The 16,732-nt window shown below is 38.6% G+C and overlaps 1 protein-coding gene across 14 annotated transcripts in view; it reads right to left on the bottom strand.

The window, feature by feature from the left end:
* Positions 1-16,732, bottom strand: part of LOC104612733 (DNA topoisomerase 4 subunit B (DUF810)) — a 100,201-nt gene that overhangs the window by 48,485 nt on the left and 34,984 nt on the right. For all 14 annotated transcript variants that reach the window (XR_016077284.1, XM_019200335.2, XM_088889496.1 and 11 more), the window contains 4 exons: positions 7,917-8,003; positions 7,637-7,822; positions 7,364-7,522; positions 6,738-6,830 (listed from right to left, as the gene is read on the bottom strand). Coding sequence is in view for 13 of the 14 variants with exons in the window: in XM_019200335.2 (XP_019055880.1) it covers positions 6,738-6,830; positions 7,364-7,522; positions 7,637-7,822; positions 7,917-8,003 (525 nt within the window). In the remaining variant the exon portion in view is untranslated. The remainder of the gene's footprint in view (positions 1-6,737; positions 6,831-7,363; positions 7,523-7,636; positions 7,823-7,916; positions 8,004-16,732) is intronic.

The following is a 16,732-nucleotide window of genomic DNA, read 5'->3' as shown; positions in this document are numbered from 1 at the left end:
TACTGCCTAGTTTGTCCCTCCAAGGGTACTGTGAAGAAGAACTAGCCACAATCTTATCAGGTGTCTAAGGGACAAACATCCGATGCCTCTATTGCCAAAGGTTAATCTTCTGGTCCCTTGAATAAGGAAGAGATACGACAACTAGTATTCTCTGCTATCTCACCACACTCCCTCTCAAACTAATGCGAAAGCATTAGCATTAGTTTTCTCATAAGAAATAAATGTTTGGATCTCATCATGGCCTTTGTGAAGATGTCAGCAACCTGCATATATGAGGTGGCATAAAGGAGAGAGATAGAGCCAGCAAGAAACAAGTCTCAAGTAAAGTGATAATCCACCTCAATATGCTTCGCCCTTTCATGAGAGACAGGATTAGTTGAAGACTAAACAGTTTTATGATGTTTTTTATGAGTAGATGTTTTATGTTAGTTGTTAGTTAGGAGGTGGGGACCACAGTAGTTATGTGAGTCCAAATTTTATTATGTTTTTGTGTCTTATATATGCTGTTTTATGTCTTGCTGCCCTATAAGGGCATAGTTGTCTTTGTACTGCTCTATTACTTTTAGTATAAATAATAAGTGAAGGGGGCGGCCAGATTATTGCTCTCCTTTCTTTTCAACTTCTCTTCTTCTCTTCTTCTCTTCTTCTCCTTCTCTCTTCCTTCCTTCTTCAAGAAACTCCTTTTATTTCATATTTTTTTTAATTCAGCAAGCTTTCTACTAGAAGCAATCTTTATAGCATTAGTGTTGTTAGCATACAGAGAGATGGGTGTAGATAAAGAGTGACCAAGTTCCCTAAATAGAGACTGAAGCCAAACAACTTCACTACATACAGATGACATTGCCCTGTACTCTGCTTTCTTAGATGACTTGGAAACTGTTTGTTGTTTCTTGCATTTCCATGAGATCAGAGAATCACATGAAGACACACCAACCAATTGTGGAACGACAGGTGTCAAGACAGCCCACCCAATTAGCATTAGCATAGGCCCTCAAGTGGAGGGGAGAGGAATAGAAGAACAGTCCTTGTGATAAGGTGCCCCGAACATAGAGAATAATCTGATGTACAACAGTCAAATGGGGTTGATAAGGAGCAGAGACAAACTAACTCACAACCTGAAATGCATGCGAGATGTTAGGACAAGTAATAGTGAGATAGATGAGAGACCCCACAAGTTGTCGATGGAGGGAGACATCAGGCAGTAAAGAACCATTTGATTTGGCCAATTTGACAAGACCAGTGGCATATTTATACCGGCAAATGAAATATCCCCAGTGGCTCCTTTGTACTTCAAGTCCTAAGAAATGGGTGAGGGGACCCAAATCCTTCATGTGAAAGGAACTATGAAGAAGATACTTGAGGTCCTAAATTCCCTCTATATCATCTCTAGTCAACAACATGTCATCCACATACAAGAGAAGAATCGTAATACTCTGAGGCCTTTTCCGGACAAAGAGAGAGTGGTCAAAAGCACACTGACTATACCCAATGTTCATAACAACATCCCTGTATTTTTCAAACCATGCCGGAGGAGCTTCCTTCAGCCCATAGAGAAATTTCTTTGACCGACAAACAAGGTAAGGATCACTACAGTACCCAGGAGGGGGTCTCAAATATACTGTCTCCTTTAGATCCCCATGTAGAAAAGCATTTTTCACATCTAATTGAGAGATAGTCCAAGAGTGTATTGCCGAGAGGGATAAAAGAACATAAACTGTAGTGATATTGGCCATGGGAGCAAATGTCTCCTCATAATCAATGCCATACTCTTGTGTATAGCCCTAAGCCACAAGTTGAGCTTTGTGTCGATCTAGAGAGCCATCAGATTTCAACCTAATGAAGTAGACCCACTTGCTCCCAATAATAAAGCCATCTAAAGGAGGCTAAGGAGCTAGGACAAGGTCACAGGTGTCGTTCTCGTGCAAAGCTTGAATCTCTGCATCCATGGCACCTCTTCACTAAGGACTGCTAATGGCTTACTGGTAAGAGCGGTGAATATCTGTAGAAGACAAAACAATAGAAAAGGAGCTATGTAAGGAAAACCATAGCAATCAAGTGGTCTAGAGATACGAGAAGAATGATGCAAAGGAATAGAAAGAGAAACAAAGGGATCACAAACAAGAATGTCAGTTACAGGGTTGTCTGAGATTGACGAATGATCTAGACCGAGAGGATGGGGGTCGTAGGCACAGCAAGCACTAGACTACGAACTCACTTGCGAGAAAAGACGAGAAGATCCTTTACAGCAGTTAAAAACGAAGCATCCAGTGAGTCAAAGTCATACAAAACAAAAATAGAAGGTGCTAATAACATGGCTACTCTCAAGAAGAAAGAGATATGCTCAAGAAAAAACACATTCCGAGAAATATGAATATGACGTGCAGAGAGATCATAACAAAGAAATCCCTTGTGGTTATGATTGTATCCCACAAAGGCACACATGACAGATTGAGTTGAAAGCTTGGAATGTTCACGAGAGGGAAGATGTACAAAACATAGATATCCAAAAACATGAAAATGGAAAAGATCTAGAGGGCAGCCAAACATTTTGTGATGAGGAAACATGTTACCAAGAACCGATGAAGGAATATAATTAATTAGATACACATTCATACTACTAGCATGACTGAGGCACATGTGACTCTTGTGAAAGAGTCCTCACAACACTTAGAACAATCATTCTTCTTTTCTGCCTCATCATTTTGCTAAGGAGTGCTTGGACAACACCGTTGAAATTGCATGCCATGATGTTTCAAATAAACCAAAAATTCTCCATCACTATATTCTCCCCCTAAGTTAGAATGTAAAATCTGTACACTTGATTGAAACCAAATTGAACCATAGCATGAAATAACCGAAAGGTTGGAAAGACTTATGACTTGTGTTTAACAAAGTAGATCCAAGTGTACCTACTATAATCGTTAATGAACAATACAAAATATTTGTATCCCAATCGTGAAACAATAAATGAAGTCCATACATCACTATGTATGATTTGAAAAGGTGAAGTAACGTGTTCAGCTTTGTGAGTAAATGGAAAAATATGACTCTTACTCAAACAACAAGAAACACAAGATGTATCAAAAGTTTTCACAGAGGGAATTTTAGTTCTAATGAAACCAGACTTAAACAAAAGTTTAACTTTCAAAGTTTGGGTGACCCAAACATTTATGCCATAAATCCCAAACATTATTTCTTTAACCCAAATCAAGATTCAGTGAAGAAGAGCTCAAATAAGCAGAGGATGGTGCTGATTGAGATTTCTCAAACTCCAATGCAAACAACGGCCCAAACTATGCCCCTTCTCTTTCACCTTCCCAGTGCATTGGTCCTGAATCAACCAACCATCAAAGGAAAAAGTTAGAATGTGACCTTCATTGACCAGTTGACCAACTGAAATAAGGTTAACAGTAAGTTTAAGAACAAAGGTCCAAGTGAGGGAAAAGGAATTTGAAGGTGAGAGTTTGAGACACAAATCATCACTCCCAATGATATCCAATTTCTCAACATTAACAATGACAATATGTTTATGGTGGGTCACTGGGTCTCAGAAAATTTGTTTGCTGGTTCAGGGTAGGCTCCATCCATATGATTCGTAACACTAGAATCAATTATGTAAACATGAGAGGGAGAAGTGCAGTAACTAGAGAACTCACCAAATAGGCCAATAGCAGAAAAGGTAGATGAGATAGCAAAGGATACCAATTGTCATAGCTCTTCCTTATTCGTGGGAGCAGAAGATTCACCTTTGGAAGTAGAGGCATCGATCATCTGTCCCTTAGACACCTAATAAGTTCGTGGCTAATTCTTCTTCATAGTACTCTTGGAGGGATGAACTAGGCAATCCAAAATGATATGACCATGTTGTTTACATTAAGTGCAAACATTCTTCTTACAGTGTGAAGCTATGTGTCCAAACCCTTTACATTCATAACATTGGGTTTTAGAAAGATCCTTTCCACCAAATTTCTTACTCTCTTGTGCAAAAAAAAAAAAGGTATCAGCACCTGAATCAAGTTGCTTCCCCTCCATGTTTGCAACAATGATGAGTCTAGTTTCTTCCCTCAACAACTCTTCCATCATAGAATCAATATCCGAAAGGGTGCCTCTACTCAAAATATTAGACCTAAACTCATATCCAGGTCTCAGTCTCGTAAGGAATTTGTTCACCTTCCTCTTCTCAAAATGTTGTTGCAGATACTTAACACACTCAAATGAATCTGATGGGTCAATGTAAACCAGTTCATATTCTGCCCATAAATCAATGAAACCCGCATAATATTCCTATATCCTTTTATCACCTTGGAAGCAAGCAAATATTTCATACTCAATCTGATATTGTCTTGATAAGTTGGATTGGTGATACTCCTTTTTCAAATAGGAATGCATTTCATAGGTTGTTTGCGGTCTTCTCATGGGAACAACAATGTGTGGTACAATGGAGCTTAGAATCCAGGAGACTAATTTCCCATTGTTCAACTTCCATTGTGTAAAGGCTTTAGTGTCTGTTTCATCATATTTACAAATAGTCCCATTCAAATAGCCTTCCAGTCCCTTTCCCTCAACAAAGAAATCGAAATGGAACTTCATACTGTAGTTGGTTCCATCAAATTTCACAGAAATAATATCTATCTTTTCAACCATCACAAATAAATAAAAAACAATCCAGAGAGTAAAGTAGCAGCACTGATATTTATATTTCAAGGTTGTTAACCACTTTACTTGATTCAGCAACAATTTAAATACTAAAAGTAGTATCACAGCAATCAAACACAAGATTTTCTCCGAAAAAAGCACTTGACAACAAGGCTGAAGTAAACATTGCAGACAAACAGCAGCAAAATCAGGTCCAGAAGATATATATGATCAAACAACTTCAGTTGGACAAGTAGCAAAGAAGAGCCACCCTATAGAGGAATCGATATCCTCTAAGAAATTACCCAGAACAACACCAACCAGGCAGTATACAATATTGACAATCCAAACCCAAGTGTTTCAGGACTGTTGAGCTGAGGAGAGGATTAAATACCCTCCAAAACTGATTACAAACTTCTACCAAGCAACTGAAAAGTGAGAATACCCTAGGACAGCACCAAACCTAGGGTTCCAAGGATAATCAACAATCGATTGAGAAAACAGAGGGATTCACCAACCTGATATGGAAGTTTTCCAGAAAGGGGATTACTCTGTGCAGTTCAAATCAGCCACCAAGTGATTTTAGACGAGCAGCTTAAAGAAGAGCAATGTATGTCTAGAGAAACTCCTTAATCAGAAGTAACTGCAGCCAGAAATGGAGTGCTCGAAGCTTGCATGAATACTTGGGAATGAACCAGTCCAAAGAGGCAAAGAGTGAAGAAGAAACCTGTTGCCAACCTGGAGAGAAGATCAGAACTCCTCCAAAGCTTGTCAAATCTCAAAGAAATTTTCTAAGCGAGTAAAACTGGCCTAGGCGACACAGCCAATCAAGTTTCACTTCAAGCAGATGCCTTCCAAGAGAGTTCTAAGAATATTTCTCTTGCTGAAATCGCAGAACAGAGTGACCTAGGGTTAGGGTTGATCAAAACAACCCTATCTTCAGTCAATTCACCCAGAAATCAACAACCCTTGAGAGACTAATGAGTGAGCATGGAGCAAACACAGATTATAGAGCAACCCGCTTTGATACCATGTCACACAAGCAGTTCATACAAGAGAAGAGAAGACAGAGGTCTGGGGTGAAAACTGAATCAATCAACCCCACCCCAAGAGCCAGAATATGTGTGTGAAATATGAATATTTACAAAAAAGCCCTTACAGGGCTAAAGAAGAAAATAACAAGAAAATAAGAGATACGATACAACAAGGACTACAGTAATATAATACATCATCGGGACTCTTCACAAGTTTCGGAATATTTTTCCACTCTATGAGTTCTTAGGGAGGAAATTGATCAATATGAGATAGTGGTATGGAAAGATCTCGATGATGCCAAGCAGTGCCACTGCCATAAACTTGTTGAGAAGAACCATGCCACTGAATTCCTAGCTGGACTTAACATGAACTTTGATATTACTACACAGCAAATTCTTAGGATGTTTTGTCACTTTCTCAGGTTAATGCTCTTGTATAAGTGGGAAAGAGGGGGAGAGAAAAAAAATAGGAGTACTGTGCTTCAGACTTCCACAATAGATCACTCTGCCTTGGTCTCACAGTAGCAGTAAAAGCCAGTCACAAAGATATACATGTATCCAGATAATGAGATATCATAGTTGATAAATGATGCTAGTTTGATTCACAACATTTTCCTCTTCTCAGAAAAATGAAAATTGATCATTTTGGTGCAACATCTTACTGGATTGCCCAGTGATTGGCTAATGAGAAATGAAGGATTATAGCTTGAGGAAAGCTCAAAGTAAAATTCAAGAGGTTGCAAAACATTACAAGTTCAATAGTTGCACATCTAGTAGTTCAACCAATGAGCTAACATCTGGAGTCTCAACTAATATAGAAATTCTAATTTAAAATCTATCCTGCATCATAGAAATGACAACCTTGTAGCAACAATGCTTGAACCTGAGTAAACATAATTGCATTTCAAGACTCATACAGCAAACTTTGAGGGGGTGAGGGTTAACTTCTAAAGGTTACTTTATTAACATTTATAAGGTTCATACCCCATTTCATCAGGCAGTTATGGTAAATGAAGATTAGACAACACTCCTTAGAAAGCAAAAACATCAGAGCAACAGAAAACCAACCTCAAGAGAGAAAGCGCGTTCTGTCCATTCCAAGATATGCCCATATTGAGCACTCAGCCAATCAAGAATAATTGGACCAGAAATTTCATCAATCTGTGCACAAATGATGAAGTCAAGCAACTAATCCTGATTCAGTCTTTGACTATATCTATAAGATGTCCGAATAGATAAAACAATGATATTCCAACCAATACAAGTAAACCAGATACTGGACATTTGAAAAATGGAAAAGGAATTAGCTGCACAGAAATTCTAACATAGACAAATTTGGTGAGTGCTTGGTAGAAAGCTAAATCAATTAAAACTCTCTCAAGTTACAGAAGGAAAATGTAAGGGATTTACAAATTGACAGTGAATGACTGTGTTGCATGTTTTGTTTTTGGTTCTCTTTGTCTTTTGCATGAAACTCAAAAAGATCAAAAGAGTATGAGCATGGAATGGAACCCCTTTGTATATATGTTCCTAAATGTCATATGGTGGAGCTTTGGAACGTTGGTTTAGGAAATTAGGCATAAGAAGATGCTGGAGCTTGGATAAAAATGAGATAAAGAGATATTCATTTCAAGCACTAAGAAATGTGTAAAGATGTGTTTTGGCCGATATGTTCTTGGCAAAAGGTCTCCAACCTGATAATGCTTCATGTCCTTGGTGAAAGGGGAATTAAATTTATCTTCTCCAGATGCCACATAACACAGCTGAGTTAGGAGGTTATCTAACATATTAGCTGCAGGGAGCACCGATCTAACATCTTCTGTAAGAAGTGATACTCCGTCAAGGAATGGCTTCTACAAATCAACAAAAGCAAATCCCAATTACAATAAGATTTATATGGAATTGGCCTCTAAAAAGTAATAGCCTGGACGGACAATAAAAGATAGAGATAGTAATTATAAACAAACCACTCTTGCACCATAAAGTTCATGCAGCATCATAGAGGAGATGATCCCAGCTTCAGGAAACCACTGACACAAGACAGGGCTAAACACAGAAGATTCTCTCTCAACAATAATCTTTACTTCATCAGCAAGCACAGCAAGAGGATGCTGCCTCTGTACCTTAGATTTGGCATCCAAGGTATCAACAACCTAAGAAAATAAAAAAAAAACCTTAAATTAATTTATTTAACAGTTCTCAGTAAGTTATTTGAAGAGTAAAATAGCAGTAGATGGCATGACTAACCCGCTTATATGCAGCTTGAATTGACTTTTCAACATACTCTTTGAAGTACCTAGAAGCCATCTCACTCCTGCGACTAGGTTTAATTAACTGCAAGTATGACAACATGGATGTCAAGCTATATAAGGACAGCTCAGATGAGTATTTCTACTGATCAACATGGCAGTAAAGATCAACATGTGTAGGGTTTTAAGAACAATGAGAACATCACTCATTGTGAATTAATTCAACAAAATATACATATCCTTTCCTGCATGGCTTTATTGCTCTATTCAACAAAAATTTTGGTAGCAAGGTGTTCTTTGCATACAAGGTTATACTTGAAACATTTGCAGTTGCAACCCCCCTATGACCCTTTCTTAGCAAATGTCTATGGTATATCTGCATAATCCCATCTTTGTATACCAGCGGCTAATTCAACCATAACTAGTGGCTAGATCAAGCAAAAGATCAATTTTTTTCTTCTCATTAATTCAATTAAAATGCTATTTACTTTTTTCACATATTTACCAACTCCTAAAACCCTTTTGAATTTCTATTTTACACTATGAGCTTCTGTAATAATGAGAGGAGTGTTTTAGGAATGCAACATGGTTTCTTCTTTGTAACCCTTGATGAAATTGAAATCCAATTTATATAAACTTTCAAAATAAATTGATCACAGAAAATAGCTGCATTGCACATGTAGGAATATGAGCATAATCCCCCAGGGTTGTACTCCTAACAAAGTAAGGTTGGTTAAGCCAAGGCTTAGCTACTCTAAAGGGATTTCTAGCACACTACTATACATTTTTTTGGCAATATACTTCCTAATAAACTGTTCAACTGTTGCTGATAAAAAATACAAGTAAATGTCAGTTAGGGTGCTCATCAAAAAACGAAAACCCGAAACTGAAGGAAATTAAACCAAAAAAATCCAGTTAACCCAACTAATCGATTTGGTTCAAATTTCAGTATTTTTCAAAATCCAAAGGTACCAGTTCGGTTTCGGTTAACCTAAAAGAACGACCAGTAGGAACAATGCAAGTGCCCTCCAAGTTTTTCCAAACAGTCCAAGAGCAAGCTGCCACAACCTAGAGGTGTAGGAACAATGCAACATAAGGTGATTAGTACTTTCCCCACTCTTCCAACAAAGAACACACACACATGAGGAGAAAGATCCCAGAACTTCCATCTTCTTTGAAGTTTATCACAGGTGTTTATAACTTGGTTGACAGCCTCCCAACAAAACATCTTGGCTTTAGGAGGGATAGGACCATACCAAGCCCCTTTGAAGGGAAAAGGTTCGTTTTCAGGAGGTGGCTCAAAAGTCTTAAAGAAAGAAGCACAGGTAAAGTTGTCCATTGTGGTTGGTGCCCAAAACCTTTCATCATTTCCATCCAAAGAAAGGTTGACTTCCTGAAATATATCCAACAGGGAAATCAACTTGGTTGCTTCAGAATCCCTCAACAGCCTTCTTAAACCCAAATTCCACACTCCACCATTTTCCCCCAGAGTGACCAATTCAGCAATTGTCTTCTTTTCCAGGGTTGAAAGGTTATAAATTCGGGGAAAGGACTAACACAAAGCACTATTTCCCCACTAAATATCTTCACAAAACTTCACCTCTTGTCCAGATAATAAATCAAATCTAACGTGCTGCATATAGGTAGGGAGTAATGCCACAATTGACTTCTCTAAGGACTTCTTAAAGTTGCACCTCTAGCTGAACCAGAGTCCCAACCATTTGGTTGCAGCCCATAAATGCTCCAAATCACCAAATGCTATGAAGCCTCTTTTTTCCTTGGGAATCTCCAAAGCCACTTCCATAACAAAAACACATTCCTATCCTGGATCCTTCCAACTCTAACCCACCCAAAACCTTTGATTTGCACACTTCTTCCCACCTCAAAAGGTAGCCACTCTTATTCTGGCCTGGGTCCCACAAAAAGTCTCTTATTAAATTTTCAGCTCTCCTTACAACTCTCACTAGGGCTTAGGGGTGGCAAATGGGTGCGTTGGGTTGGGTTGGGTAAGGGTTGAATACCAACCCACCCATATTGACCCACCAACCCACCATGACCCATCACCAATCCTTGTTAAAGGGTCATAACCTACCCAAACTCTAACCCACCCTGACCCACTTGACCCATCCATATTGACCCTTAACCACCCTCACCCATACTAACCCACCTACCCTCACTTATAAATACAAAAATGGGTCGAGATGGCCCATATACCCAAAATAATAAATTCTGAGAGAATAATCTCTCAAGACTGCCACGTGAAAAAAACAAGTCAGGTCAACCCGTATACCTAAAAATGCAAAAATTGTAGATAAATGCAGAAAATAGTAGAAAATTGCAAAAATGCAAAAAAAAAGTCAAAATTTTGTAGAAAATTACGAAAAATACAACAAAAATACTAAAATATTACAGAAAATTCAGAACTTTTGCAGAAAAAAATACCAGAAAATTGTAGGAAATGCATGAAAAACACTAAAAAAGTAAAATTTATGCAGAAAAGCACCAAAAAATTGTAGAAAATGCAGAAAAAATACCAAAAAATTACAGAAAATGCAGAAAATAACAGAAAATTTGCAGAAAATGCAAAAAAAATGCACCACTTTTATAAAAGTGCTTTCGCAAAAGTACTTTTGTGAAAGTACTTCTACAGAAGTACTTCTGTAAAAGTGCTTGCATAAAAGCACTTTTATAAAAGTGCTTTTATGCTTTCATAAAAGTGTTTTCGTAAAAGTACTTTCATAAAGTGCTTTCGTGTAAAAGTGCTTTTTTTTATCAATATCGTGTAAAAGTGCTTTTGTAAATGTACTTTCGTAAAAGTACTTTTATAAAAGTGCTTTTGTGTAAAAGTACTTTCGTAAAAGTGCTTTCGTAAAAGTCATTTTCATTAAATTGCTTTTTGTATAAAATTGCATGTGGATACAAAAGTTAATAAAATCTATTTTATTTCACTTTTAATCTCAAAATGAAATGTGCCATGGTGGTTCAAAAGTGTAATGAGATGTGGGCACACTAGGAGGCCTGAGTTCTAATCACTGCAACTTCTATTTTTTGAGATTTGGCGAGTATAGATAGAGTTGACTTTGACCCACGCGACCCAACCCATCCTGACCTTAATGGGTACCCTCGATCCAACCCACCCTGACCCCTTTCCATTGACCCTAATGGGTTACTCGACCCATATTGACCCACCAATAGATTGGGTGGGTCAAATGGGTTGGGGTCAAGATTGGCAGCCCTACTAGGGCTTTAAAATTTGACAAGAAATACACCAGAAGGGTGGACGAGGTTGACTTTATTAAAGTGAGTCTCCCTCCTTTGGAAATATAATTCTCTTTCAATGAAGCTAATCTTTTGACAAAACATTCAATGACACCATCACAAAAAGTCACCCCTCTTGGGTTGTCCCCCAGCCAGGAATCCCCAAGTACTTAATTGGTCAATCTCAAATTTCACAACCTAAGACAGTAGCTGCCTCCTCCATCACTCCCCTCTCCAACCATATATGCGCCAACCTACATTTCCCTAAATTGGCCTTCACCCCATTACCCTTTCAACTATCTCCAAAATTTGGCCTTCACCCCATTACCCTTTCAACTATCTCCAAAATTTGTCTCAACGCTGTCACATCCTGAATACCCCTGAATTCCCCAAAAATCAAAGTATCATCTACAAGCAAATAGGAAACCACTTGGTTCTCCTCCCCCACTCTTAAACCTCTAAAAATATTTTCTTCGCCCTCTTTAGAAGTTTACTAAAAATCTAAACCACCAAGGTGAACAACATGGGGAGACAAAGGGTTTCTTTCTCATAAACCCTTGGAAGCCTAGAAGAAACCTCTAGGGGAACCATTGATGATAATTAAGAAGCATGTATTCCTCAAATAATCCATCATCCAATTAACCCACCCAATTTAGATTTGAAAAGATGTGGTTGGAGGACTCAAGTTTTCTTGAAAAAATTAAAGGATAGTGGATGGATAGTGGAATCAATATCAATAAAAGGGGGTAAGATCAGTGTTTTAAAAGCTCAAGGCACAAAAAAAAAAAAAAAAAAAAAGCGCAAGGGCCAATTTGCACCTAAGGCGCAAGGCAAGGCACGCGCCTTTTTAAGCAAGGTGCAATTACAAAAATAAAAGCTAAAAAGTCAGAAAATTCAAAAAATATGAAGCATAATGTTAATAAAAAATATAAACTTAAATTTTAAAATAAATGTTTTAAAAAACCTATTATCTAAAATTAAAATACATAAACATAACATGTAAAGCGTATTCAAATGAAAATTTAAAAATAAAAGCAAACATATAAAGCACTTTCAAGCATGTAAAACCCACAATCTCTTTTTTTCCTTAATTGCATTGCTTCAAGTAGCTAATGTGATGTAAAAGATATTGCATTCTTGATTCTGAGTCGCCTTTGTACCACACCCCTCCAGGCAAGCCCGAACAAGTCTATGTTAGGGTCTTAAATTCTTAATTCTCACATAAAAAATAATGATTTTATAACTTTCATTGCCTTTTAAGAAGATATTTTATTGCAATGAATGAATGAACAACATTAGCAAATAGGGGGTTCTCGGAGCTGAGCTAAGGGCAAAGGCATAAGGCGCATCAGGCGCACCAGGCGTGCGCCTTTTGAAAGGGTTGCGCCTAGGACCTAAGCGAGGCACATACCCCAAAATGCACCTAGGCGCGCCTTTTAAATCACTGAGTAAGATTCACCAAAAAGTTGAAATTTTTTAAAGAAAAAATCAAAGAATGGAATAAACATGAATTCAGAAGATTAGAGGTGTCAAAGGACAGAATTGCGAAAAGAATAAGGATATTGATATTAAGGAGGCTTAGAGAGAGTGCACGGTGGAAGAGAGATCAAAATGTTGGAGACTAAAAGTAGAGTTAAAAGTGGTTCTTAAAAAATAAGAAATTTCTTGTGGACAAAAATCAAGGTATATGTTGGAAAACGTGGAGTTACTGGTGTAGATGCATATTTGGTAGTTAGCATCTATATTTGGTAGTTGTGTAAAAATAGGAATGTGTGAATATGTATTCCTAGGATTGTGGAAGAGTATAATCCCTTAAATATGGGGATTAAAATAGTTAGTCCCTTAATTATAGGGATTGATTTAGGAAGATGTTTTCTATTTATTGCAGCAGCTTACTGTATAAATATGTCGGTTGGCAATGGAATGATAAGATCAGTTTTTTACCATTTCAAAACATGGTATCAGAGCTCTAGGTTTGCCAACCTTGAGATTTTTTTTTCTCCGGCCTTCATTGCCAAATCTTTCCCCTACTTTTCTAGCCTTCATTGCCAGTTTTTTTTTTCGTGTTTTTCTGGCCTTTAGTGCTGATCTGTAATCAGCAGTGTTTCTTTTCCTCCTTTATTCTCCTTTCCCGCTAGCCTTATTCTTCCTCCATTGACAATGTCCGACGTGACTGCAACAAGTGCTCCCGTCCAAACCGATGGAGCAATGAATTCTCATCCTCATACCGGTTATTTGCAGAATATTCAGGCAACATATAGACTAAATGGCCAGAACTATTTGAAGTGGTCACAACTAGTGCGTACCTATTTGAAGGGAAAAGGAAAAATTAGTCACCTTCTTGGAACAGGGCCAAAATTGGGCGAGCCAAATTTTGATGCTTGGGACGAAGAGGACTCCATGATTATGTCATGGTTGTGGAGTTCAATGACACCCGAAATTAGCGATACTTGTATGTTTCTTCCCTCTGCAAGGGCTATTTGGGACGGTGTCCAACAAACCTATTCCAAAGCCCATGATGCTGCTCATGTCTATGAAGTCAAAGTGAAGACAGTGGCGGCCAAACAAGGGAGCAAAAGCATTACAGAGTATGCAAATCTGCTGCAAAATTTGTGGCATGAGCTTGATCATTATCGGGTTCTTGAGACAAAGTGACCCGATGACACTATGATCTTGAAGAATTTTATTGAAAGAGATAGGGTGTATGATTTTTTGGTCGGACTGAATGCTGAATTTGATCAGGTCCGAATACAAATTCTCGGCAAAGAAGAAGCGCCTCCATTGAATGAAGTTATAGCCCTTGTCAGAGCTGAGGAAAGCCGTCGTGGAATCATGCTTGAGCCTAAAGATCCCGAAGGTTCTGCTATGGTGGCAAGGGAAGGAAATTACCGTGGTTCAAAGGGTGAGAACAATCACAACTTGACTCGTGACACAACCACCCGTGACTCTAATGATAACCTCTGGTGCACCTATTGCAAGAAGCCCAGACACACAAAAGATCGCTGCTGGAAACTTCATGGGAAACCTCCCACATCCAGCAAAGAATGGGGCAATCGAGGAGTTTCGAAAGCAGTTCAACAAGCCCATAATGTCTCCACAATCCCGCAGCAAGAACACTCAAGTCAGGGGCCATTTAATGATGAAGAAATTGAAAGACTAAGGGGTTTCCTGGGATCCTTGAAACCAGGAAGTGGTTCTACCTCTCTTGCTCTCTCAGGTGAGTCTTTATCTCTAGGATTACATGTCTCGACTAGTGTTTCTCCATGGATTTTTTATTCTGGAGCTACTGACCACATGACACCCTCTTCACTACATTTTCTCACCTATACACCCTGTCCTAGTAGTAGGAAAGTTTCTGTTGCTGATGGTTCTTTCACCACAGTGGCAAGAATTGGGAATATTCAGATTACTCCATCCCTATTACTTAAAAGTGTGCTTCAAGTTCCTAAGTTATCCACTAGCCTTATCTCTATACATAAACTCACCCAGGATTGAACTGCAATATTGTGTTCTTTCCTTCTTACTGTGTATTTCAGGACCAGGTTTCGGGGAAGAAGATTGGACTTGCTAAGGAAAGGGATGGATTCTACTACCTTGAAGCAACCAGCAAACCATCTCACACTGTTATGCATGTCACACAAGAGTCATTTTTATCTACCTCCAAAAAAGATTTAATTTGGCATCATCACTTTCGTTTTGGTCATCCTTCATTTTCTGTTTTAAAAACAATGTTTCCTTCCTTGTTTAAAGGGATTGATGTTGAAACCTTTCGGTCATCCTTCATTTAATTTGGCATCATCATCACTTCTTCAATCCCTTTTTATTTGATTCATTCGGATATATGGGGCCCTTCTCGAATTCCCAACATTACTGGTTCTAGATGGTTCGTCACCTTTATTGACGATTGCACTAGGGTCACATGGATTTTTCTTCTTAAGTCTAAATCTGATGTGGGCACCATTCTTCCCAACTTTCATAACATGGTCCAAACTCAGTTTGGTGTGAAAATTAAAAGGTTTCAATCTGATAATGCTACAGATTATTTTAATCAGAATTTGTTCCCATTTTTCCAGAAAGAAGGCATTGTGCATGAATCCTCCTGTGTTAACACTCCCCAACAGAATGGGGTAGCTGAGAGGAAAAATGGCCATCTATTGCAAACCACCCGAGCCTTTCTCTTTCAAAACCGGGTCCCAAAACAATATTTGGGGGAAGTTGTCCTTACCGCTGCATACACCATAAATAGACTACCATCTAAAGTTCTTGACAACCGAAGCCTAATACAAGTCCTCTCTCAATTCTACCCTGATATTCGAACCTCAAATAATCTCACACCAAGAATTTTTGGTTGCACTGCCTTTGTTCATGTCAAGGGAAAATTAGATCCATAAGCAATCAGGTGTGTCTTCTTGGGATATTCCCCAACTCAGAAAGGTTATAAATGTTATCATCCAGCCACCAGAAAATTCTACACCTCCATCGATGTCACGTTTGAGGAGAGACAATCCTTTTTCACTCAACCTTATCTTTAGGGGGAGCCCTCATTAATGGAAGATAAGGCCTCGGATCTACTCTCCCTAGATGTATTACCCTCCTCACAGTCATCCAACCGTCAAGAATCACATCCTTCTGAGTCACATTCCTCTGAGCCCCACATTTTCGAGCCTCAACAAGAGTCAAACAACCCGACCATTGAACCAAATCCAAACATTGTTAACCCCACCAATGATGTGCATGATGATGTGAGATATATGCAGGTTTACTCTAGGAGAAGAAATCCAGATCCTCAACTTGTGCAAGTCTAAGATTCAACTCCTAATCCTAGAACTGAGGGATGTTCAGAACCTGAACCTGTACCTTCACAGTCTGAGTATGAGTATGACCTACCTATTGCCCTGAGAAAAGGAACCAGAGAATGTACCAAACGCCCATTGTACCCTTTAGCCAAATCTGTGTCATTCCAAAGATTCTCTGAACCCCATAAAAGTTTTCTAGCCAGCCTTAACACCATTCCAATTCCTAATACTCTTGTCGAGGCACTTTCTAATAAGGAGTGGAGAAAAGCCATGAGAATGGAAATGGAGGCACTAGAAAAGAACAACACATGGGAAGTTGTGGATCTACCGAGAAACAAGAAGGTTGTAGGATGTAAATGGGTGTTCGCAATTAAGTACAAATCTTATGGGTCATTAGAAAGGTACAAAGCACGACTGGTAGCCAAGGGATATACACAGACTTATGGAGTAGATTATCAGGAGACTTTTGCCCCAGTAGCTAAAATGAATGATTGAGATTAGCATGACAGCTTGGCCTCAAAGACAAGGGACTTGAAGGTGACTCACAACTAGTAATTCAATGGGCAAAGCAACTCAATCAGCACCTTGGAAATATAGGCATACTTTTAGGGAAATTGATGTCATTGCAAAGCAATTGAATTCAAATTTCATCTGGGTGAGAAGAGTAGCAAATGGGGGGAAGATGTTCTAGGTAAACAAGGAATTGACAGACCTAATCTATTCTGGGCAAACTTGTAAACTCTTGTTACCAGGTCCAATA

Source organism: Nelumbo nucifera, chromosome 6, assembly GCF_055504915.1.
Source record: "Nelumbo nucifera cultivar China Antique chromosome 6, China Antique-T2T, whole genome shotgun sequence".
NCBI classification, from domain to species: domain Eukaryota; kingdom Viridiplantae; phylum Streptophyta; class Magnoliopsida; order Proteales; family Nelumbonaceae; genus Nelumbo; species Nelumbo nucifera.
This window is presented reverse-complemented; position numbering and strand designations above follow the sequence as displayed.